This window comes from Lithobates pipiens, unplaced genomic scaffold, assembly GCF_037356315.1.
Source record: "Lithobates pipiens isolate NorthernLeopardFrog02 unplaced genomic scaffold, aLitPip1_a1.2 Scaffold_22, whole genome shotgun sequence".
NCBI lineage: Eukaryota > Metazoa > Chordata > Amphibia > Anura > Ranidae > Lithobates > Lithobates pipiens.
In genome coordinates this window covers 275,544,313-275,570,288 of record NW_027507784.1, presented here as the reverse complement: position 1 = coordinate 275,570,288, position 25,976 = coordinate 275,544,313, and the positions used below count along the sequence as shown (strand labels likewise).

Genomic DNA, 25,976 nt, shown 5'->3' with positions numbered 1-25,976 from the left:
CGTCACCGCGTTATAAATGATCGGAATTTGATGTGACCATGTGTAGGCAAGACAGGTTTTCATTCGGAATTCCATCAGGAAAACCATCAGAGCTTTTTCAGACGAGAATTCCGATCGTGTGTACGCAGCATAACAGAGGATCTAGGGACCTCTGATACCTAAGTAATATGTGTTGGCTCCTTACAAGTCTGTTTAGTGTGTTTATTAGTGTCCAGCTAATCAGAAACCAGCTAATAATGTCTTTACAGTTAGATTTGAAGCACTTTGTGGTTAACTTGTGGACCCTTTCATGTAAAGGTATTGTTTTTTTCACCAATGCAATTCCCTTCTCTATGCAGCTAGATACCAAAAGTTCCCTTTTTATGGAGAAATGTGTTCACAATATGTCCATGGCATCTATACTGTAAAAAATTCATAGGGAAGATTGCAGCAGGTTCTTTGACGTTAACATACAGAGCCAATCACAATTCTCAGCTCTCAGTGGGACATACTGTATATAGCGTTTGTCTCACAGGTTTTTAAGGAACAGTAATAGGACAGATGGTATTACCCTGGAACTCCAAGTATCCCTATGCCATTGTTCAAGATTCCCAAGTATCTTTTGCTGTGGGACCTCGAGTATCACTGTGACATTTCTCCAAATGTGGTACCATCTTTTTAAACCTCACCTATCAGTGTATCATTGCCCTGGAACCTCACATACAAGTCCACATGTGCATGTATATTTTAACAGTAGAACCATAATGAGTATTTTTTTTTTTGTTTATTACAGGGCACCGCATCTGTTCTGCAGCGCAGATCTGACAATGAGGAATATGTGGAAGTGGGCCGATTGGGACCCTCAGACTACTTTGGTAAGACAGTTTCTGTTCTGGTAGGACCTAAAGATAGCGACAATGCGGTTCAGTCCATCCAAAACTGATTATTTATTAGTAGTTTCTGGTAAATGTTGGAGCATTAAAGGTTTCTTATGTCTATGCTACCTGTTGGGGGCCGGGATAAAGTGCTTGAATTTTTAATCAATTTTACATTATGAACAGGAGAAGAGAAAACACCAGTTTTATAGTAGTTGGAGTGTGACTCCAAGATGGGCAGGAACAGTATTGGTAACTGGATTCATACATACCCACTTGCATTGCAACATCTTCTTGAGGTGGATTTTTGACACACTTCAGGATAGGTTGACATATCCATCCTATCCAAAGACAGATCAAAAACAGACACCTTTTGTTTGGCCAATGCATGGCAATGCACATACAGTGCCTTGCGAAAGTATTCGGGCCCCTTGAACTTTTCAACCTTTTGCCACATTTCAGGCTTCAAACATAAAGATATAAAATGTTAATTTTTTGTGAAGAATCACCAACAAGTGGGACACAATTGTGAAGTGGAACGAAATCTATTGGATAATTTAAACTTTTTTAGCAAATAAAAAACTGAAAAGTGGTGCGTGCAAAATTATTCGGCCCCTTTACTTTCAGTGCAGCAAACTCACTCCAGAAGTTCAGCGAGGATCTCTGAATGATCCAATGTTGTCCTAAATGACTGATGGTGATAAATAGAATCCACCTGTGTGCAATCAAGTCTCTGTCTAAATGCACCTGCTCTGCGATAGTCTCAGGGTTCTGTTGAAAGCGCAGAGAGCATCATGAAGACCAAGGAACACACCAGGCAGGTCCGTAATACTGTTGTGGAGAAGTTTAAAGCCGGATTTGGATACAAAAAGATTTCCCAAGCTTTAAACATCCCAAGGAGCACTGTGCAAGCGATCATTTTGAAATGGAAGGAGTATCAGACCACTGCAAATCTACCAAGACCCGGCCGTCCCTCTAAACTTTCAGCTCAGACAAGGAGAAGACTGATCAGAGATGCAGCCAAGAGGCCCCTGATCACTCTGGATGAACTGCAGAGAACTACAGCTGAGGTGGGAGAGTCTGTCCATAGGACAACAATCAGTCGTACACTGCACAAATCTGGCCTTTATGGAAGAGTGGCAAGAAGAAAGCCATTTCTCAAAGATATCCATAAAAAGTCTCGTCTAAAGTTTGCCACAAGCCATCTGGGAGACACACCAAACATGTGGAAGAAGGTGCTCTGGTCAGATGAAACTAAAATCAAACTTTTTGTCCACAATGGAAAACGATATGTTTGGCGTAAAAGCAACACAGCTCATCACCCCCAACACACCATCCCCACTGTCAAACATGATGGTGGCAGCATCATGGTTTGAGCCTGCTTTTCTTCAGCAGGGACAGGGAAGATGGTTAAAATTGAGGGGAAGATGGATGCAGCCAAATACAGGACCATTCTGGAAGAAAACCTGTTGGAGTCTGCAAAAGACCTGAAACTGGGACGGAGATTTATCTTCCAACAAGACAATGATCCCAAACATACAGCAAAATCTACAAAGGAATGGTTCACAAATAAATGTATCCAGGTGTTAGAATGGCCAAGTCAAAGTCCAGACCTGAATCCAATCGGGAATCTGTGGAAAGAGCTGAAAACTGCTGTTCACAAACGCTCTCCATCCAACCTCACTGAGCTCGAGCTGTTTTGCAAGGAAGAATGGACAAGAATTTCAGTCTGTCGATGTGCTAAACTGATAAAGACATACCCCAAGCGACTTGCAGCTGTAATCGCAGCAAAAGGTGGCTCTACAAAGTATTAACGCGGGGGGGCTGAATAATTCTGCACGCCCCACTTTTAATTTTTTTATTAGTTAAAAAAGTTTCAAAAATCCAATAGATTTCGTTCCACTTCACAATTGTGTCCCACTTGGTGATTCTTCACAAAAAATAAAAATGTTATATCTTTATGTTTGAAGCCTGAAATGTGGCAAAAGGTTGAAAAGTTCAAGGGGGCCAAATACTTTCGCAAGGCACTGTATATATGAATTAACACTATTAAAAACAGTAGCAAACACTTGCACATGCATTGACTCTCACTAAAGTGCATAGGTGTAAATGGGTCCTAAACTTAAAAAAACAGAAAAAGTTTCCACAGGCAAGGCTTACTAAGGCCCCTTTCACACTTGTACGACTTGTCCCACAAATTGGAACTGCAAAGTAGCATGACAAGTCGTTCCCCATGATTTCTAATGACAACCAATCATATTAGTAGGACTTCAAGTCCCTGCCCCATGCCAATATAAGTAGTGGCACACCGCGCACCCAGCATTAGAGCGGGAGAGCGTGTCGAGTCAACATTGGAAGAAGAACAGAGGGAGAAGGCAGCGGAGAAGACCTGGTAGAAGACAGCGGACAGAGGGAAAAGAACTGGAGAGGGCTAGCAGACATCAGTGGAGGAGGCAGAAGAGCCAGAAAGGGGAGAAGAAGTCAAAGAGACCCCAGAGCTGCCTAATAAATTACTTTAAAAACATGTACTGGTTTTATTTTTGACACTTTTTTAGGTGAATGGGTAGGGGTGTAATGTACCCGATATGCATTCACATAGGGTGGGGGGCCAGGGATCTGGGGCCCCCTTGTTAAAGGGGGCTTCCAGATTCCAATAAGCCCCCCGCCTGCAGACCCCGACAACCAACAGCCAGGGTTGTTGGGAAGATGCCCTTGTCCTCATCAACATGGGGACAGGGTGCTTTGGGGTGGGAGGGCGCAGAGCCCCCCTGCCCCAAAGCACCCTCCCCCCCATGTTGAGCGCATGCATGCGGCCTGGCACGGTTGAGGAGGGGGCACTCGCTTGTCCCCAACCCCTTTCCTGACCTGCTGGGCTGTGTGTTTGGATAAGGGTCTGGTATGGACTCCCCTTAAAATCCATGCCAGACCGAAGCATCTGATATGTTCTTGTAGGGGAAACCCTTGCCGTTTTTTTTTACATTGTGCGTGGAGTTCCCCCATAAGATTCATACCAGACAGTGCCTGGTATTGTTGAGGATCAAAGTCAGATCCCTGTTCATTGAAGTCAGACTTCAAGTCGCAGGGCAAAGTTGGATCCATAGTCGTACGATTGTCTTGTCAAAATCACGGCCTGCAAAATCGTGGCAAAATTGCGTGACTTTGAAATTGCACAAGTGTGAAAGGGGCCTAAGGCTGCAATCATACCAGAGCATTTCAAAGACGTGCGGTTTTACTGCGTTTTTACAGTGATTTTGCCACCATTTTGTTCAGGTCACCAATGTAAAAGGCAGAAATACGCCTGTAATCTGCCCCAAAGAAGCTCATGTTCTTTTTTGAGCTTCAGGGGACAAAACGCTCAGATGTGAACAGGTGCCATTGAAATTAGATTTTTGTTGTTGGAGCATTATTCAGGCGTTTTTTTCTGAGGTTTTATGAGCTGAAAATGCTCAGGTGTGAATGCAGCCTAAGGTCCCTTTCGCACTACTATAACTTCAAAGTCACGCGATTTTGCGGCCACAATTTTGCTGCAATTTTTGCTACAATTTCAGGTAATGCTTGTTTAACTTGCATCAAAGTCAGACCAAAGTAGTGCAGGGACTACTTTGAAGTCGGCATGACTTGACGTCGAATGGTTGTCATTGGAGATTATGTCGTACAAGTGTGAAAGGGGCCTAAAGGATAGTATTTAATGCGTGTGCATTGATCCTGAGCAATTTGTTAAATGTGGAAATGTATTGATGATTATGCAGGCTATAGCAAACATATGACTATATGTGTCAAAATTACCAACAGGTATCGTTTACTATGAAATGTATGCTCTTAAATAAGCAGTTTTATTTCAAAGCAACTCTGTTGCTATCCAAAAATGTTTGAACCAAGCCATATGTATAATGTCCTACTAGGGCCCATGTTGCTGAACTGCTCTCCGATGTTGAGAACTCTTTTGCTAAAGTTGAAAGGGAAACCAACACTTTCAGGAGTGTCAATCTCTTTGTCATTGGTTCCTCCCTTTGACCTCCACCCATTACCACATACAACAGTGGTTTGGAGGTCAGCAGGAAAAACCAGTGTTAACATCACACATCTTATGAAGGGGTCCTTCTTGGCAACAGCACATTGCACCTGCACTAACTGTGGTGTGATTTCTTTAATAAAGATATGGATTATATTATATGGATCCACAATGTGCTGGTGATATATATTCACCCTTTTCTAGCGTGAACTGTGGAGGATCACAGATATCTAATGTGAACTGTTGGGGACCACAGAGATCGACACTTATAGTTACATAGTTAGTAAGGTTGAATAAAGACACCAGTCCATCCAGAGTGAGTGTCTACAATTGTCCCTATCCCTGTACATTGCACACTCACATCGGTCCCTACCCTCAAGGAGCCCACAATCCAAGGTCCCCATTCATATACTTGGGCCAATTTGGGACAGAAGCCAATTAACCTACCTGCATGTCTTTGGAGTGTGGGAGGAAACCGGAGTGCCCGGAGGAAACCCACGCAGGCACAGGGAGAACATGCAAACTCCAGGCAGGTAGTGTCGTGGTTGGGATTCATACCAGCGACCCTTTTTACTGCTAGGTGAGAGTGCTAAGCACTACACCACTGTGCTGCCCTGTGAAAGTGTTGGTTTGCCTATGGACTTCAGCAAAAGATTTTTCAAGATTGAAACAAAGTTCGGTAGACTGCCCAGTCTACCAAACTTTGTTTCAATCCTGAAAAAGGTAAGTATGTAAAATCTTCTTTTGCAGGTAACCTTGGCTTAAACTATTTTGTATAGCAACAGGGTATAATCATCTCAGACAGTACTTAAAGGTAAACATTTTTTCACCTTAATGCATTCTATGCATTAAGGTGAAAAAACATCTGACAGTGCCGGCCCCCCTAGCCCCCCCAGCCCCCCCGTTCTACTTACCTGACCCTTCGAAAGTCCCGCGCTCGCCTCTGACATCCTCTTCCCCGCTCAGCCTGGCTGTTGATTGGCTAGAGTGGATGGATTGAAAGCAGCGCAGCCATTAGCTCGCGCTGCTGTCAATAACATTCAATGGCGCCGCGCTGGGGGGCGGGCCCAAGTGATACAGTGAGTGGCTATAGCCTGCAAGTACTTCTCACCATGCGAGGGAACTCACATGAACGTGAGAAGTACTTGCGGGGGGAAGCTGAGACAGCTGCAGAGGGACCCCAGAAGACCAGGTTCGGGGCCACTCTGTGCAAAATGAACTGCACAGTGGAGATAAGTATAACATGTTTGTTATTAAAAAAAAAAAACTTAAAGTCTCAGTAAACAGACATCGTTTATTGGATCAACATTATAGCCCTCTCCAAAATACAAGAATGCTTTTCTTTAACATATTCTTCTAGCAGCTCATAGCTTTCATTTTTTATTTCTAGGTGAGATAGCCTTGTTGTTGAACCGGCCCAGGGCAGCCACAGTAATTGCACGGGGCCCACTGAAGTGTGTGAAACTGGACCGTCCACGCTTTGAACGAGTCCTGGGACCGTGCTCAGAAATCTTAAAGAGGAACATTCAGAGATACAACAGCTTCATCAGTCTGACCGTTTAATATATTCCACTAAGAAAATACCATCCATGTGTTAACGTGTGCACTCTAAATCTGACCTATGCCGTTCCATAGCTTTATAAGGAAAGGAAATTGTGCATTTCAATGTGAATTTTATATGGTCATGTCTGCTGCATCAGACTTCAACTTTAAGTTAGGTTGTATTATGATTAAAAATGATGGCCCTTTGATGGGGTGTGTATTGTCCCCAAAGATTTGTGTGACTTATGGATTATTACATTTGTAATTTTACCAAAATTATTACAAAAACAAATGCAGGGAAATACTAGTTTGCATCACCCTATACTGAAGCAGTTCCATGGGTTTTTGAAAAAATATGTTTCATAAGGTATAGGGGTATTCAATATACAGTATATTATATCTCGCAGCCATTAAAGTAGAACTGTAGGCAAAACATTTTTTTTTTCATTTTGGATAGAGTAAGGGAGGTTTGTAACCTCTGTAAAAAAAAATTTTTTTACCATCTGTGTCCCATTGCAGGGATTTCCCTTCACTTCCTGTCCCATAGCCAAACAGGAAGTGAGAGGAAATACCTGCAAATTAAGGGAATGTCTTTGGAATCCCCAGGTCAACTGAACTAGTGTTCCCATTGGAAGAGTTCCCATCTATTACTTTTCTGGAGACAACCTAAAATTTGGGATTTTCTTTTATGTTCACTTTCAATGATAATGGTAAACAGGACATATTGAGAGGGCAAATCTCCTTAACAGGGGCACAGACTGCACTCTATCCAAAACTGATCAAAATGTTTTACCTTTAGGTATACTTTAATTCAAGTGACTACAATCCTGCCAACAAGTATGCCCACTTTACCTTTGTATTTGTAGAAATAATATTAAGGCCACTGTGCAATTTATTTTTATTTTTTATGCATCACCTAAATACTGTATTTATTGGCGTATAACACTCACTTTTTCACCATAAAAATCTAGTGCAAATAGCGTGTGCGTGTTATACGCCAATACAAAAATTTAAGTTTTTTCCTGAAACTTCCCTCTTAAAATGAATGTGCATGTTATACACCTGTGCGTGTTATACACCGATAATACGGTAACCATTTTGTTTCGTTGTTACAGAGCATAATGGGAAAATTATTTGGGCTCTCATGTATCTAGGACAGTGGTGATTGACCAGAAACTTTGCATACTCAACTCCTCTGAAGGCTGTAGATTATGCTATTTCTGTCATTAGCAATAAAGCTGGTTGAAAAAGATGCTGCATTGGCAGTATCAAGCATGGCAGCAGTAATGTGTACAATGCAAAAGTCTTTTTTCTGTCCATTCACACTGATTTAGAAAAGAGAAGAAACATCACTATTAAAGTAGAACTATAGGCAAAACTTGTTTTTTTGTTTTGTTTTTTGTTTCTCATTTTGGATAGCGTAAGGGAGGGTTATAACCCCAGTCAGTTTTTTTTGTAATCTTTGACCCATTAGGGAGATTTCCCTCCACTTCCTGTCCCATAGCCAAAACAGAAAGTGAGAAGAAATCCCTGAAAATTAAAATCTCTTGGGACCCACAGCTCACCAAATCTAGTGTCTAGATTGGAATATTTACCCTCCATTACTGATCTGGGAGCAACCCAAAATTTTGGATTTTCTTTTACTTTCACTTTTAATGCTAATGTTAAACAGGACAAATAGGGTGAATCTCCCTAACAGGGGCAGAAGTAGCAATACAAAGCTGACAGGTATTCTAATCTATCTCCACTCTGTCCAAAGCTAAAAAGAAAAATAAATAAAGTTTTGCCCTTAGTTATACTTTAAGTAATGTAGCAAAGGTATACCAGTTGGACCTCACAGCTATAGTTCAGCCCCTTCACTATTTTGTTTACTATGTATTTTCTGTTTAAGAGTATGCACATCATTTGTCTAGGTGGGACCACAGTTGTATGAATGTACAATAAGTTTAGTTTGCGTTTTGTATTTGTGATCTCTACTTTTTATGCTTCTGTTCAAGGCACAGATGCAGTTTTCATTCAGTTCACATTGAAAACCCATCCAGTTGGCACCTGCCAGTGTAAGGTGGCTCTGCATCAAGGTCACTCATTTACAGATAGAACATAGTAAAGGAGGTAAATTGTCACAGAGATATGTGGCTACAGTGGCTTCATCAATAAGTGGAAAAGGAAAGGATTGAGCCCAGCATTGGAAATTTTTAATGAACCCATTTGACTTTTATTATTACTATTATGCCCATTTGTGTTGTTTTATTAACAAAATGCTGTTTATGGGGCCTGAAAAGTTTGCAGATTGAAGCTTACTTGAGCATTAAAGAATCTGGCACCAACCATTGCATTATGTAGAGTAGTATGTTGAGGATCTGGGTAGTGGTGCTCATTGCTGTTTAGGCTATATCATTTTTGAAGCTTTGAACAGGAACTTTGTGAGGTTCTGATACATAGGGCCTGTGTTGATGGGCTTTGGTTTGTATCAGAACTGCTTCTCTATCTATACAAATCAGTGGGAATTCCAAAAACAGCTTGAAGCAGGTCTAATGCACCTGCACTGTATTCTAATCTCAAATGTTAAATCTCAGATCTGATGTAAAAATCAAATTGCCTTTGCTCGTTGACTAAAGCCCGAAGATTGTTGATACAAGCCCTTATGGACCTTGACCTGTACACCTCCAGGCAAGAGCAAAGTAAATCTAAACATGAACCTACCGTATATACTCGAGTATAGGTCGATCCGAATATAAGCCGAGGCCCCTAATTTACCACAAAAAAACTGGGAAAACTTATTGACTCGTGTATAAGCCGAGGGTGAGACATGCAGCAGCTACTGTTACAGCTTAAAAGAGTGGAAAAGAGGGTCAACAATGCCCATCTGCAGCTGCATACCTCCCTGTGTCCATCCCTGTGTCCCTCCCTGTGTCCATCTCTGTGTCCCTCCCTGTGTCCCTCCCTGTGTCCCTCCCTGTGTCCAACCCTGTGTCCATCCCTGTGTCCCGTCCATCCCTGTGTCCCGTCCATCCCTGTGTCCCGTCCATGCCTGTGTCCCGTCCATGCCTGTGTCCCGTCCATGCCTGTGTCCCGTCCATCCCTGTGTCCTGTCCATCCCTGTGCCCCGTCCCTCCCTGTGTCCCTCGCAGCCTACCTGTCTCTTTGCCTTCTGCAGCCTCTGTGTGCCATGCCGCACCTCTCCTCCTCGTCTGACAGACGGCGGCCATTCCACTGTTCAAAAGCCGCGCCTCTCTGTCTGTGATAGGCGGAACACTCAATTTCCCAGCAGTCAGTGTTCCGCCTATCACGGACATCCTCTCATCCTCGTCCGTAGTATGAGAATGAGCGGATGTCCGTGATAGGCGGAACACTGACTGCTGGGAAATTGAGTGTTCCGCCTATCACAGACAGGGAGGCGCGGCTTTTGAATAGTGGAATGGTCGCCGTCTGCCTACCTGATCTGCGTGACTCGAGTATAAGCCGAGGGGGGCACTTTCAGCCTAAAAAAAGGGGCTGAAAATCTCGGCTTATACTCGAGTATATACGGGTAGTTCTCATATGAAAGGTTCTAGTCCAATCTAATATTTTTATTTTGCAGACAGGCTCATTTACCTGTAGTGTCTTGGCATTGGAAAGTTGCCTTTATATGTCACTGATTCATAGAAACAAATAGAGATTACACCAGAGTTTTTTATGACACACTTCCCAGATAGAGAAGTTTCTGGGTTGGGACAGAAGTTGATACCTCTTCCCACCAAAGTCCTCAAAAATGTGGCGAGTAGCAGAACCACCTTACATGCACTTATAATTGAACAATGCGCTTTGCTATGACTTATGATTACATTTCCAGAGTCATTATTAAGGATGTCTACATGAAAAAATATAAAGAAAATCAAGAAATGTATAATCTTGGTCAATGAATACATAAATATGTATAATACCAGCTTACCCTCATGTTATCAGTTCTGATGACAAAACTTTTTTTCTAATATGGACAAGCTCCATAATGACAAAGAGTTTGGTGCACTGCTGTCAGTGCTCCGCATTTTATGATGTGCTCTTTGTTTAAGTGTACAGGCTGCTTTAAAACCAGGTTTTGTAACTGAGAACTTCTAGGTGTGGTCCTTTGTGTATTTAAGTGTCAAAAGTAGGTGGCCCTTTGCAGACCCATCAAGTAGTGCTTTTGTATACATTTTATAATGTCTGTACTCTATAATCAGCTGTCACAGCTTTTTGTACATCGGCTTGGCTGCAATTAGAAGTCCGGGTCAAATTTTGCTGTCAGTTTGTGAGGCAAACCCCCCAGTGGACAATATTATACATTCCTTACTTAGTTCATATAATAGCACATCAGGGTTTCTTCAGATTTCATGTTAAACTTTAAGTCTTGTGCTGTTTGTTCTACTAACCAGCGGAACATATCGTGGGTTGATTTGCTAAAACTGTAAAGTGCAAACTCTGGTGCAGCACTGTATAGAAACCAATCAGCTTATAGGTTTTGAACAAGCTGAAGTTAGAAGCTGATTGGCTACCATGCACAGCTGCACCAGATTCTCCAATTATAGTAAATCAACCACAAAGTTTTTTTTATTTTTACGTGCTAATTCTCAAATTCACTATTAACCAATCAGGATCCACTCCATTGAATTAAGACCAATACAATTTGTAATATTTACTAGCTTCTGATTCTTAGTATTGATTCGCTTAGAAGTTAGAATTCATTATTGAACAACGCCAATAGTATGCCTGTGGATTTCAACATTGTACCTGTTAAGATAGCTATATACAGCATGATTTTTTTATTATAATAATAATCATTAAATTTTTTTAAAAATTAGTGGGGTCAAATCAATGGTTGTTTATGACCACACAGATGAGAAAATTTGAAGCAGTAGGATCTAATTTTCTCAAACAGCCAAATTTCTAACAGCGTATGAAGTTTTAATTTGGCAAAGTCCTCTTTCAAAATTGAATGCTAAGAGTAAACAAACTTTTTAAGGCAAATCATTGAATGTACTTATAATTTTCATGTAGATGTTTGCACAAACAATCCTACAAATATCCACTTGAAAATCTATTCGTGTATGGCCAGCTTTAAACAATTAGCTTGCCAGCAAGGGAAACAAATAATATCTGTCCCATTGCCCGCACGCCTGATGTTTGTTCTCTGAAAGCCTACTGAAGAATCATCAGTATCTGACATACTTACAGGTGTTAGATGCCTGGTTCCCTGCTGCATGCTGTGGTTCCTTCTGCCAGCTCCTGGGTATCTTGTAGTTCTGTGGGAACCAGCGGATGTAGCCATAGGGCCCATAGGGGGACCAGACTTTCAATGTTTTAGATGCTGTTCAGCAAGCTTGACTTTTAAAAGGGACCTAGATCAGCAAGGATCTAGGTTCCTTTTAGGAGGCAATATTAAAATAATGTCAAAGTCACTTTTTAAGCTTGACGTACATAGTAAAATGTGTCAGAAGAACCAATATTACCATCAAACATCCTATTGTATTTACCTACCTTTTTCGGGGGGAGGTAAGTAATAAAATAATAAAATGTAATGTTTGCATACTGGAATGGTTGCTTTGCCTGCAGTTCCTTCCTTCTGTTTCCCTGGAACACAACGTCACATAAAGGATGCTGTAGAAGCAAATATAAGGCTTACCCTACTGTCTTTATAGACATTAGCCTGCGTTGCAAGAAAAAAAGCTAAATGATTAATGAAACAAGCAATTTACTGTTAATGTCTATGTCAATGGGCTTTTAATTTCATTTGATGTATTTTGCACACCAATGCTTGTCTATAGGCATGCAAAACCAACTTGAAGCAGGTCTAATGCAGGTCAGACGGAGTTCAACTGCAGGCAAATTAATTCTGACTGAGCTCAAACATCTCAAACTAATGTTATTGACACACGCCCAAAGTTCATTGAAACAGGTCATCAAGTATATTTTCTCTCCCCTTCTATACAGTTCAGGTATACAATAAATGAGACCATAATAAAGAAAATTATGATATAAATTTGCTTATATTTATAGGGCTAAAATGGCTGACCAAGTAAGTAAATATGAATACTTCAAATTCATTTTTCTATGACATTCGTTTAGCATTTTAACAATGCATTTGATAAATAATTTCATTATAATACTGTCCCATCTACAAACGTTTGTAGGTCTTGTAAAATTTGTCCATCGAAAACGGGTAAAGCTGGGTTTAGCTGGAACAGGTACAATAATGGAATAAGGAGGGTGCCTTAACTAAATTAATCGATTATACTGGGACATAGGGGTTTTGTCAGACAAACTGCCTGAAAATGAAATTACCCAAAAACACCAGGTTTGCAAACTGTATTGCCTTTTTTGCTTTTGCTCAAGACAGTTCTATATTTGACAATAAACATTTACTCTGCAATGTCATATGAGTGTTTGTCCTTTGTCTTACATGTACGTTTCTCCTTCTGGTCACATGAAAAATTGTCATGGTACGCTGGCTGAACGAAAAATACTAAATCATACTCCTACCATGGCCCTATTAGGTATAAATCTTGATATTTACCCCTTAATATACAGAACAATCATGGCTCATATATTAACAGCGGTAAGGTTTACTATAACCAGTTATAACCATCCTTATTATATGAGATTCATATGTAGCTAATTATTTATCACTAAGTTCCCTGATCCTTGTTAATAATATTAAATTGTTGGTCAACCCCTCCTTATAGTTAGATTCCATGCGGGGTAAGCGGGGTCTAACAATTAGATATCAATACTTATTGTTCTTTCTTCTGTTGTACATTGTTTTGTTCTTTCTCACAATATGTGTCAAACAAGTATTAGGATAATTTCTTTAAAGTGATGTCTAATATTGTCAATCTTTCATTAACTTCTAGAGATCTGCGCTGCAACCTGCATTGCCAGGACGATGTCTATTGACTTCGTCCTGTGCACGAGCGGCCTGCGCGCCCTCTAAAGGGCTCGCGCGGCGCGCTCTGTGATCAGCGAGTCTATGAGACGATCATTAGATCAGCTTCTACTGAGCAGCAGTGGCCACTTGTGGATTGAAATTTCTCTACTTCCTGCTGAACCGGACAGCAGAGAAATTTCAATCCATTTATGGCCACCTTAACTTTTTTTTTATTGAAAATCATAAACCTCACAGAGATGATTTCTGCATCAGCTTACATGCAGATGTTACATAGTTACATAGTTAGTAAGGTTGAATAAAGACACCAGTCCATCCAGTTCAACCTGAGTGAGTGTCTACAATTGTCGCTATCCCTGTACATTGCACACTCACATCGGTCCCTACCCTCAAGGAGCCCACAATCCAAGGTCCCCATTCATATACTAGGGCCAATCCAATTTTGGACAGAATCCAATTTACCTACCTGCATGTCTTTGGAGTGTGGGAGGAAACCCACGCAGGGACCGGGAGAACATGCAAAATCCAGACAGGTAGTGTTGTGGTTGGGATTTGAACCAGCAAACCTTCTTACTGCTAGGTGAGAGCACAACCACTACACCACTGTGCCGCCAAAAGTGTTAGTTCACAGTGCTCTGATCCTGCCATAAAAGAGTATCAGATGCTGCATTTTGGAGGGAAAGACCCTTCATCTCAGTGCAGAAGTGAATCTCTTTGATTGGTTTCTCTTGATTGCTTTGAGCAAGGGGCTGAGCTTTCCAAAATGCGTAACCATACCCCTTGGACGTGCTGACATCATCCCTTCCACCTCCAAATGCAACCAAGCTAGCCGAGTACCTCAGAAAGCAGGAAGCACCACAACAGCTTGCTCTCCAAGCACAGCAGCGATCCTTCTACCATCCAGCCACTTCTTCACCGAGCTCTGCTGATACCAGCCACTTACCTGCCGACCTCTGCATCCACCAGCCACTCGTCTACCAATCTGCATATCTCGTGGGCTACATTCACACGCTGATTCTGACCTAATTATTAATACAGGTTACACATAGATGATGTGCCCTCTTTCATTTCTTTTCTGTGCATATGTGTATTAGGCTAGCTCAGGACCTATCCAGGGGAGCTGCTGCCATCACCCTGCATGACTTTTTATTTTTTCCCCCTAGGGACTCAGTTGCACCATTATTTCCTATTTAATATAGCCAGAAATGTTTGAATATTTTTGGCATTTGAATATCACACACGTAACATGGATGAATGTATAGATTAAAAATACCTGCTCTTATAACCACCAAGTTCAGGCTGCCACTGGCAACAGGGATTAGTCAGTTGACTTATTTTCAATGAACTGCTCATACCAGTAACGTTCATACCAAGCTAGCCAGTTGTTGGATTTGGCTGAACTGAAAGCCTTCTCTTCAGTAGAGATCACCTAACCCATGCTCTTTAATCACTTCAATACAGGGCACTTGTACACCTTCCTGCCCAGACCAATTTTTAGCTTTCAGCGCTGTCATACTTTCAATGACAATTGCGCGGTCATGCTACACTGTACCCAAACTAAATTTTTATGATTTTGTTCCCACAAATAGAGCTTTCTTTTGGTGGTATTTGATCACCTCTGGGATTTTATTATTTTCTGCTAAACAAATTAAAAAAAGACCGACAATTTTTGTTTCTGTTACAAAGCTTTGTAAATAAGTATGTTTTCTCCTTCACTAATGGGGCTGCACTGACAGGCACTGATAAGGCGGCACTGATGGGCACCGATGAGGTGGAACCAATGAGATGGCACTGATAAGGTGGCACTGGTGGGCACTAATGTATCTACTGTATGTACAATGACTATACAGAGATGTATACCCAAGAACATGTAGTAGAGAGGGAGGCCCTCTGTTCCTCAACTCTAGCCCACTACTGTTCTTTAGTAGTTATCTTCCATGGTATAGAAATGTGCCAATTTTATGTTTATCAAATGGAAAAAAAATTGTCTATGACAGACTCTTTGGTTGTTTATAGCTTTCTGATTTGTCAGCTGCTCTTGAGTATAGCAGATTAAGATAAATGAGTGCATATTTGGCAGGTACGTTGTGCTGAACTCTGTTTATAATATGATAAGTGGTCTGGTGTGTTCCAGATACAGGTTTAACTTGGGTGGTCTATAACCAAGTGAGCGCGGCTTGACTTTCACTGGTAGTGCAGTGGGCATATATAAACAAACTAAACACTATGGGACCAGACGCACTGAAAAGTCAAGATATGTTGTAGAGAGGAATATTACAGAAAGTCATCTAGTAGAACACATTCTACATATTTAGAGCAACACTGCAAGCACTTTGCTCTGTGTTTAGGTGTGTCTGTATACTACTGTACAAAGTGACCCAAGATCCTCCTTAGACATTTCAAATAGAAGCGAAACTAGTAGTTGTGATATGTAAATTCATTATAGTTTAAAGGTAGTCTTTGAAATGTTTTTTTAGATTTACAGACAAGGTTACTTCAGTTCCAAACAGCAGGGAATCTGTGAGTTGATTGGAGCAGAGCGGGGCGGATAAAAAGGTCTGAGTTGCAGCTGTGTTTTGCGGATGGATTGAACCCCTTTTCGGCTGCTAGCAGGGGGTTAAAACTGCCCTGCTAGTGCCCGAATAGCGCCGCTTTAACGCTGATGCCCCGGGGCGGCTCAGTGTGAAAGGGGTCTAACAGAGTGTTAAATTAAAAAAGCTTATCGTGTGCTGGCTCATCTGCCAAAAGGTACTTGATCCTCAATCCTGCATGGTCCGCTGGGTTCAGGCTCCCTGGGAAGCGATGTAGAGGTACTGGAAGTTCCTGCGATGCACAGGATATCCACACCAAACCAGCGTGGAACGCTCGGGCAGATCTGACCTCACCAGAAGAGGAAGAAGTTGCTGGGGGGAAACAGGCTACACCTTCGGAGCTCTCTGCTCTTTCTGAAGGCCTGGAGTGGTAATGCAGACTACTGGTATATAAAGGGAGAAGTGTGCAACACCATTTGTGGGACTAGAGGGACCAGTAATGCTGGTAAACGGGCACAAGACACCGCAGCCTGAAGTAAATGCAAAATGTAATACAGCTATAACAATCAGCCTACAGTTACAAATGGGAACAATAAAAGACTAGTGAATATGACAGTTTAAATGATAACGGATGTAAAATTAAATGTACAATCTTGAAGCAGAATGACCAGGATGTATATGAACACACAAATAAAAATTGGTATTCAATACAAGAATGAAAAATGGAAAAGAACAAGAAAAAATGAAAATAATAACATAAAAAATGAAAATAAAATAACAAATATATAAATAAATAAATAAAAATTAAAAATAAACATATAAAAAAATACCGTATTTATCGGCGTATAACACACACTTTTTTCCCCTGAAAATAGAGGGAAAAGCGCGGGTGCGTGTTATTACGCTGACAGCGTACCTCGGAGGGGAAGGAGGGGGACGAGTGCTGCCGGAAATCACTGAGCCCTTATCTCCTCTCCACTCGGCTCTAACTCAGCTCGCATGTCACGCACACAGTCCCACCTCTGCCACTGGCATTGGACCAGTTTTCTGTCTATCACAGGAGCTGGTCCAATGCCAAGGGCGGACTGAGAGCCGAGTAAAAAGATGACGGCTTGGTGATTTCCTATGAGAGATGATGAGCTGCATTGATGGGGCAGATGAGCGCAGAACAGGCTGCAGATTGGCACAGAACAGGCTGCTGATGGGCACAGAACAGGCTGCAGATGGGCACAGATCAGGCTGCACTGAAGCTGCAGATGGACAGCATATTAGGCTGCATTGAGGCTGCAGATGGGCACTAATCAGACTGCATTGATTCTCACTGACCATTATTTTGCTTCAGAGTGGTTTATTTAAAAAAGTGTATTTTTTTCTTGAAGCTTCCCTCTTAAATTGACGTGCGTGTTTTACGCCGGCACGTGTTATACGCCGATAAATAAAATAAAAATAAGACTGATCTATTAAGTGGACTCACTACAAATACTGATGTGCTAAAAATGGTCAGAGGGTTCTCAATTATAACTTATATTATTATGATATCACTAAAGTTATCACTAATGTTACTTACTATTACCACCCCCAGAGGACAAAGACACTAGCCATATAAGCCAGAGCATTCAGAAAGAAGACCATAAGGGTCCACTGTGATAAAAGTAAATGAATTATGGTAAGCATTATGGGAATAACAGAAAACGATATGCATTACATAAATGCATGCAGGCACAAGGGTATGTAAGGAATAGATCCAATAAGTTTCCTGTTGACATAAACGTTTGAAAGGTTCTGCCACATGGCCTCAATTATCCACACTTTGAGACCACTGGTGAATTTCTGGTGGAATTCCAGGAAGTGTCTGGGAACACTGTAATTGTCCACACCCTTTTCAATAAATATCCTGTCTTCACCGAAATGTTTCCTAAGGGTCCTTGTATGCCCCACATAAAAAAGGCCACAGGGGCAAGTGAGGCAGTAGACCACAAATTCAGTGGAGCAATTGAAAAATTCCCTGATTGTGTATGTTTTTCCTTTTACCGTGAAGTCTTTTTGGCCATGATCAGTGAATTGGCATGTGAGGCACAATTTCTTTTTACATTGATCATGCCAATCAGTGGTATAAGGACAGCGAGGTGTTTATTATTATCAACTGGAATCTTGGTAACATTGCTAGTAACAGCCCTACGGTAGGATATGATTCATTTGGGAGTAAGCGTGGGTTGTAGAAACGGGTCCTCCAAAAGAATGGGCCAATGTTTTCTAAAGGTGTTCTCCATTTTTTTGAAACGTGCGTGGAACGTTGTGAAATGGGTGGGTTCTGACTCGGTGGAGGAGCCCTTAGCCTTATGCTGGGGATTAACACAGTAGTGTTGGAAGGTCTCATGTACTAGTTACGTGAGGTATCCCTTGTCAGAGATTTTTATGGTGAGCTGTTGTCCATGGGAGGTGTAGTCAGTGTTTCTGGTACAGTTGTTTCATAGCTGACAAAATTGACTATGGGGGATGTTACTCACCCTAAAAAAAAATAAAGTCATTAAATGCTAAAAACTGACAGTCATAAAGGACATATAGTCTTAATTATGTAAGAAAGTGACCGGACCCCAGTGCAGCTGCCAACTTATGGAAAAAGTAGACAAAATTAAACAACAAATGCAGTGCTCGATGGGACCAGTACCAAAAGAACTTTAGCAATAATAATGCTCAATATAGTTTGTTTATTAAATACACAATTCAAATTAAATAACAACTGTCAGATGAAAATGATATAGTTAAAATCCAACAAAATAGGAATAAAAATCATTCTCATGGTTGAAGTACTCTGAAATATAATATATGCGATACCGCCACCACACCTCCTGGTAACAAAGGATTAACATCAATAGGTACACTCCATTATCCAGATAATGACCGGATAGCTGGATGGCTCAATATGTGAGAAAAAAGCCAAAGTGGAGAGACACAGTTCTCTTGAGTACAACTACTGATTGATAGCAGGTGTCAAACTCACTGTGCTGCAGAAGATGTTTTGTAGTCCACGCTGCCAAATGTTGACAAACAGGCAGGCTAATCCAGCGAGCTGTAATGTGCTGTGGAAGGTGTATTGTAGTCCACGCTGCCAGATGTTAACAAAGTCTTTTGATAAAGCTCAGGAAGTGAAACATGTAAGTCATGGTTGCAACAGCAACAATGAGCCTGCGATCCGCCTAACACCAGGACACTCCTTGCTTCCAGTTTTTGAATTTCATTTCCGGGTCCATGGAGCTAGTGCATGTCACACAGAATGCCAATTACAACGTCAGTTGTAGCTAACTGGATTAGCCTGCCTGTTTGTTAACATCTGGCAGCATGGACTACAATACACCTTCCGCAGCACATTACAGCTTGCTGGTTTAGCCTGCCTGTTTGTCAACATTTGGCAGTGTGGACTACAATACACCTTCTGCAGCACAGTGAGTTTGACACCTGCTATTACTCAGTAGTTGTACTCAAGAGAACTGTGTCTCTCCACTTTGGCTTTTTTCTCACACATTGAGCCATCCAGCTATCAGGTCATTATCTTGATAATGGAGTGGTACTATTGATGTTAACCCTTTGTTACCAGGAGGTGTGGCGGTATCGCACATTTTATATTTCGGAGAACTTCAACCATGAGAATGATTTTTATTCCTATTTTGTTGGATTTTAACTATATAATTTTCATCTGACAGTTGTTTTTTAATCAAATTGTTCATTTAATAAACAAACTATACCGAGCATTATTATTGCTAAAGTCCTTTTGGTACTGGTTTCATTGAGCGCTGCATTTGTTGTTCGATGTTACACACCTAGGGTGAGGACAGCTGGAAAATGGAGGAAAGAATTACGAGCTGTGGGCTAGACATAGTTCTGAGTATAAATCTTATTGTCATCGTGACAAAGTATAAGGTCAAGAAAGGCTAGTGAGTTGGAATTATGGACATGGGTGAGAGAAAGACCTAAAGAATTTTGATTATAATAATCAGCAAATCAAATGGTGTCAGATGAACCATTCCATATGATGACAATGTCATCTATGTACCTGCCATGGAAACCCACATGTGATGCTAAAGGATCATTTTAAGTGATGTACAAGGACTCCCAGTACCCCATAGTAAGGTCGGCGTAACTGGAGGCAAAATTAGCGCCCATGACAGTCCTGTTAGTTTGTGAATAATAGGTGCCATCAAATTGGAAGTAGTTGTGGCTTCCATGATAAAATCCACCATCTGAGATTGGTGATGGGAATCCTTCACCAGAAAATGTTCGACCACTCAGTGTAAAGAGATATGACATTAAGGGACACCCACATGTATGTTGGTTCCCATGGATATGATTGGAGCATATCAAGTAAATGGATGTCATCTCTAATTTAAGAGGGTACATTTTGGGCAAGGGGCTAAAGGAACTGGTCTATGTAGATCGAGAAGCCACTCGTGACACTCTCCATGGCAGCCATAATAGGATGACCTGGTGGATTGTTGAGGTCTTTATGTACTTTAGGTAGATGATAGAAGTAGAGAACTTTGTAGAAGGCTCTCCAGAGGAAAACAGCCTCAGCTGGAGAAATTATATGTCCCTCCAAGGCCCTCTTGGTGAGATGGGCAGCATCTGCAGAAAATTCATGTAGGGGGTCTCAAAGTAAATTTCGATATGTATCGTCTGATAGTAGTCTAAGGGTTTCTTGGATGTAATCCTTTATATTTTGAACTACTATACCCCCACCTTTATCAGTGGATTTTATTACAATATCATGGTTATGGGCTAAATCATCTAGGGACTTTTGTTCAGATGAGGTGAGGTTGATGGTACTGGATCGTGAAAAATTACTATGTTATACTTATACTTTATATATATATATATATATATATATATATATATATATATATATATATATATATACTAGGTTTGCATAAACAACTTGATAAAAAGTTTGAAGGTATGGTCCCTTTTTATGGGTGGAATTGAAAGCAGATTTTGTACATAATTGAGTGTGTTGGATGGGTGGAGAAGAGGAGCAATGTTAGCTTAACCAATCAATGTCATCATAGTGGCTTTTGGCAAACTGTTCTTTAAGGTAAGATAAAATGGGCTGATCAGAAAAATCATCCAAAATGGGCTTAAGGTTGATGGTCTCATCCGTGGTGGATTTGTCCTTGGCAGATGTAATGCTGTAGAACCTTTTGACTGTGAGGTCATGAATACATTAATTATGATCTTTAAAAAGTACAAATTGATAGAGTTGGGTGCTGGGTACAAATGTAAAACCCTTACTCAATAAGGAGATGTCATCAGGGGATAATACATAATTAGATAAGTTGAAGATTTTCACAGCTTCCTTTTTTGGGGTCTAACTCTGCCCCCCCTTCTGCAAACTTTCATTTGTTGAGAATTTGTTGGAGGCGTACCCCTAAAAAAATCATCAGAGGGAAGAGATGAAATGTTGATAGACCTAGGGTCGGTGGGAATGGGACTGGTTGGACAAGCAAGTGGTATGGGGTCCTATGGAATGATGTTCGGGGGCAAAAGGGAGGTGGGCTCTGATTGGGTAATGGAAACTGAACTGGATGTAGTAGAACTGGTGGTAGCTGACATTGAGTCTGGAGTGTGGGCCTGTGCTCACAGGGAGTAATCCTGGGAGTTGTGAGGCCTGAATGTTCACATCAGCGTTACTCTTGGAGGTAACTCTAGGTTTTCTCCTGATGTGCTTGGGTTAAGGGGTGGAACGGGGAAGACGATTGTTCCAGTTGGGAGTGGGTTTAAAAGAATGTTTGCGATTGTGTTGTGGAGGTGGTGGTCCGCAGACACATTGAGGTATGACTCTAGGCATGAAATGAGCGGGACTGGAGCAGTATGGGAAGGACTGGAGTAATCATCTATATCCCTTCTAAATTTCCCTAGTTTGAGCCTAATAAGGTCATCTTCATTCCTTTTGGTAATTTTTTAAGGGTGACAAGCCAGGCATGGGTTAATTGTGTGGTGACAGTTTTAATATTATTGATAAGTTCATTAATTTTTTCTTTCAGTGTGTGATATTTTTTATCCCTTTGTTGGATCAGGATTTTGATCCATTCCTCTGTACAAAAATGTGAGATGTGCAACTACTCCTTACTGAGGTCTGGTTCAAGGAACGTGCATTGTTTTAAAATTCTAAGACCTCTAGGCGATATCTTGTGATGGAGGTATTGGTTGAGAAAGAAACTATCCCACCATTGGTGGTTGGCTGAAGAAATCAGGTCCTCTAGTTTTCTAAATAAGGTGCACAAAGTTTTGGATTTGAGGCTAAATCTGGGGCATGTAGAAGTAAAAACTGTGTGGAAAAGCAAGCATATAACTCCTCCACACATGATGGTCTGTGCCTATAAAAACACAGAACTCTGTGTACAGAAAACAGCAATTATTGTTTTTTTTTTTTTTTTTTTTTTATCAAAGACATGTCAAAGAATAAGTTTTGGCCTAAATTTATAAAGATATTAGTTTTTTTTTATATGAAGTTTTTCTTTACAATTTTTGGTCCTTTTTCAATTATAAAATAAAAAACCCAGTGGTGATCAAATACCACCAAGAGAAAGCCCTGTTTGTACCATTTTTTATAAATTTCATTTGCGCACAGTATTGCATAATCACACAATTGCTAGTTAAATTAGCACAGTGCTGAATAGCAAAATACTGTATGCCCTGGTCATCAAGGGGGTAAAACCTTCAGGTGGTTGAGTGGATAAATACCACCAAAATTGCCCTGTCTCAAAAACAATTATATACATTTTTTTACAGTGTTGCTTGAATGAGTAAATGTCAGTCAAACTATCACGGCACTAAAAACGAAACTAAAAATGGTAATGAAGGGTATTACATGCTGATGCTCAAGTGGTAAATGGGAAGTTCACTTTAAGATGAATATTTGCTTGTCTTTTCCAGATCTGTGTTGCATTTAGAATATTTATCAGACATATTCATTAGCTGGTATAAAGTGCAATTTTACTAAACTTATTAGTTGCTTTGAATTACTGACACTTGAACATCATCTTTCTTTGACCTGTTTTACTAAATAATGCCATATGTTTGATTTTGCCAAATGTTTTAGACCCTTTTTTGCTTCAACTGTTATATAAGCAAAGCAAAGGTGCTAAATCCAATCAGCGTAATCAAACAATATCGTTCTTTGCGCTCCAGTTAAAGGCTGCGTATTAAACGGCACACATTTCCACATTTCCTAGAACTGGGGCTGGAGGAGCGGGGGATTACGCTTTAAATGGAAGTTTAGGTATTAACAGCCTTTTTAATTCTAGCACTATGAAGAAAGAAACCTTGTAGTATACTATTCTATCTAGAGCACAATCTATAAAAGAAAAGCCCAAGTTAGAGCTTTGCTTGTGGCAGTCATGGAGGAACCCAGCCGCATAGACCTTCCATAGGGGGCACTAATAACATTTACAAGTGACAGAAGCTGTAGGTGGATCATTCCCTTTCCTACGAAGAACATTTAAATACAAAATGCAGTTGCTCTCAAGTCTCTGTTATTTTTAGTTTATTACCGGTAATTCTTGGAAGCATTTTTCCTCAGAACATATTTGTGTCAGATTATTATAAATGTATTCAATCTCTTCCATACATCTCTCCCAGTTGGTCTAGGGAAGCATTCCTATACATATTTAATAGATCTCTATGTATTATGTATTCACTGCCAATGACCTGGAGACATCTATCTTAACCAAGCTTGGGATAACACATCAACATGAGGACATGTGAGCACATACAGGACTACCCCATACCTCTTCAGGTCTATGGCTTTCATTAGAGATGCAAGTGTCAATCTATAAATCTGAAATATTTCCATTGGATTATCTGCAGTTTAGACTATAACTCCTCTTGTTCTGCTCAACAGAAATTATGTATGCGGACTAAAGAGAGATGTCAACCTCATGTTTCAGAAGACCATTTTAAAGTTTAAAACATTCTGAGAAAGCGTCAAGTCTCAGACACCAACACCTGGGGTGACTGTCATGAAATTCATCAGACATAACCTCCTTTTACTGGGAGAAAAACACCACATTTACATTATAAATGCGATTCCTCAAGGCAAAAGACCTGGAACATTGACAGCATCTGTACTTTCTGGAATCAAGCCATAGAGAGCTGCACTTTATAGCCAATAGTGTGGCGTTAAAAGGCCACAAAACCTGAAAAACAAGTTGATGCAACGTTAAACGGTATCCTGCAATCATACACATCTATACATAAAAATTCCTGTATCACAACACAATTTAAAGGAGACCAGAGCCTCTTTACTACACACAATAAAATGCAATGAAACTTTAAGCCAAACTGAACTTTCAGCTGATCTCAGCTAAATACATTCCTGGGGCATCAAAAGAAAAGATGATTAAAGTTTGCAGCAGGCAGCCACAGCCAGAGTAAAAAGCCTATCCTCTGCCAGTATGCTGCTGATTAGGACCCTTGCTCTCTGTGTGAAAACAGTGTTCCCTCTGAAGAGGCCAGACAATCCCTCCAGGGAAGCAGATGCCCCCTCGCTGCCACATATGTGTGTTGTGCTGACAGGAAGTGGTTAAAGAGGAAGCATAGTTAAGGGAGATGATGTATATATTTCTTCCAATAATGAAGGTTTAGTATATTTTGGAAGTGCTATGCTTACATTTTAAGTTCATGGAAAATATAAAGGTGAACTAACGCTAAATATTCTGGGCACCCCACTGGACCCCACTGCACATAGCAGCCATGATACCCTGTGCTGTCGATGTAGCGGTCTGTACATTATACACCACAATACACAGCCCCAGAGTGAGTATCCATCATAATGCTTGCAATGTCAAGTGCTCATTGGTCAAATGACCGTGCTGACCAGTGAGAAGCACATCTGATGTTTCTTCTACCAGGAAGATGGACTGGAATAAAGAATCGCTTTTCATTAGTCAGCGCAGTCAATTGGTCATGCTGACCACAGAGGTCAGCATGACCAATTGACTCCGCTTACTAATGAAAAGCGATTCTTTATTCCAGTCCAACAAATTACACTTTGCTACAATGTAAAGTAGTGAGTGTACAGCTTTTATAAATTTACTGTCCCCTCAAAATAACTCAACACACAGCCATTAATGTCTAAACCGTTGGCAACAAAAGTGGGTACACCCCTAAGTTAATATATGTCCAAGAGTGTCAATATTTTGTGTCGCCACCATTATTTTCCAGCACTGCCTTTACCCTCTTGGGCATGGAGTTCTCCAGAGCTTCACAGATTGCCATTGGAGTCCTCTTCCACTCCTCCATGATGACATCATGGAGCTGGCGGATGTTAGAGACCTTGCGCTCCTCCACCTTCCGTTTGAGGATGCCCCACAGATGAAGCAGTGCACACGGGGGGCATGACGTGCATACAGAGCTGTGTTTAGGTCTCGAGACATGCTTGGCCAGTATATCACCTTTTTTTTAATCCAAAGAAAAAAGTTTTATTGAGGTAAAAACAGTACAACCAACCAAGTAAACTGCATGATGAACATAAACACACATAAAAATGAACAGTTTCATACCCAGAATAGATTACAAAGTTAAACTCTCTCAAACATGTGCTTTGTCCGGTCCCATACCCACCTTATAACACATTATCAAAGTAACCCAGTCAATTACTTTTTTTTATTAAATCATTCTCATCCGGCATTCATGCCAAGTTACCCGATCTGCTGGGGTGAGCCCAGGCACATCCAGCCACGGGCCCCACAATTTAAAAAAGTTTCGCATGCAACCCCTGTATTGATAAATAACTTTCTCTATCCGGAGCGTATTACCCACAGCAGTGATCCATTCCATGACTTCAGGAGGATTCTCTGACTTTCAATGTGTCATTATTAACTTACAAGCCAAGAATAGGGCTCTGAAAATTGCAACTGTAGTACACTCTTCCCAATCAAATTCCTCCAGCAGAATTAGCAAGCATGGTTTAAGATCTAGAGGGATAGAGATCTGAAATATCCTGTTAATAGTGTCACCAATCCCTTCCAATAGGAATGTAATTTTGGGCACCTCCACAGTAGATGGACCAGTCCTCCATGATCCCGTTTACATCTAGTGCATGTCAGTGTAGACAAGAGTCCCATAGTATGCAATCTGTGTGG

The 25,976-nt window shown here is 40.9% G+C and overlaps 1 protein-coding gene across 3 annotated transcripts in view; it reads left to right on the top strand.

Moving 5' to 3' along the window:
* Positions 1 to 7,661, top strand: part of PRKAR1B (protein kinase cAMP-dependent type I regulatory subunit beta) — a 372,623-nt gene extending 364,962 nt beyond the window's left edge. For all 3 annotated transcript variants that reach the window (XM_077449057.1, XM_077449058.1, XM_077449059.1), the window contains 2 exons: positions 773 to 854; positions 6,257 to 7,661. In XM_077449057.1, the coding sequence (XP_077305183.1) occupies positions 773 to 854; positions 6,257 to 6,429 (255 nt within the window). In that variant the 3' untranslated portion in view covers positions 6,430 to 7,661. The remainder of the gene's footprint in view (positions 1 to 772; positions 855 to 6,256) is intronic.
* The last annotated feature ends 18,315 nt before the right edge of the window (positions 7,662 to 25,976 follow it).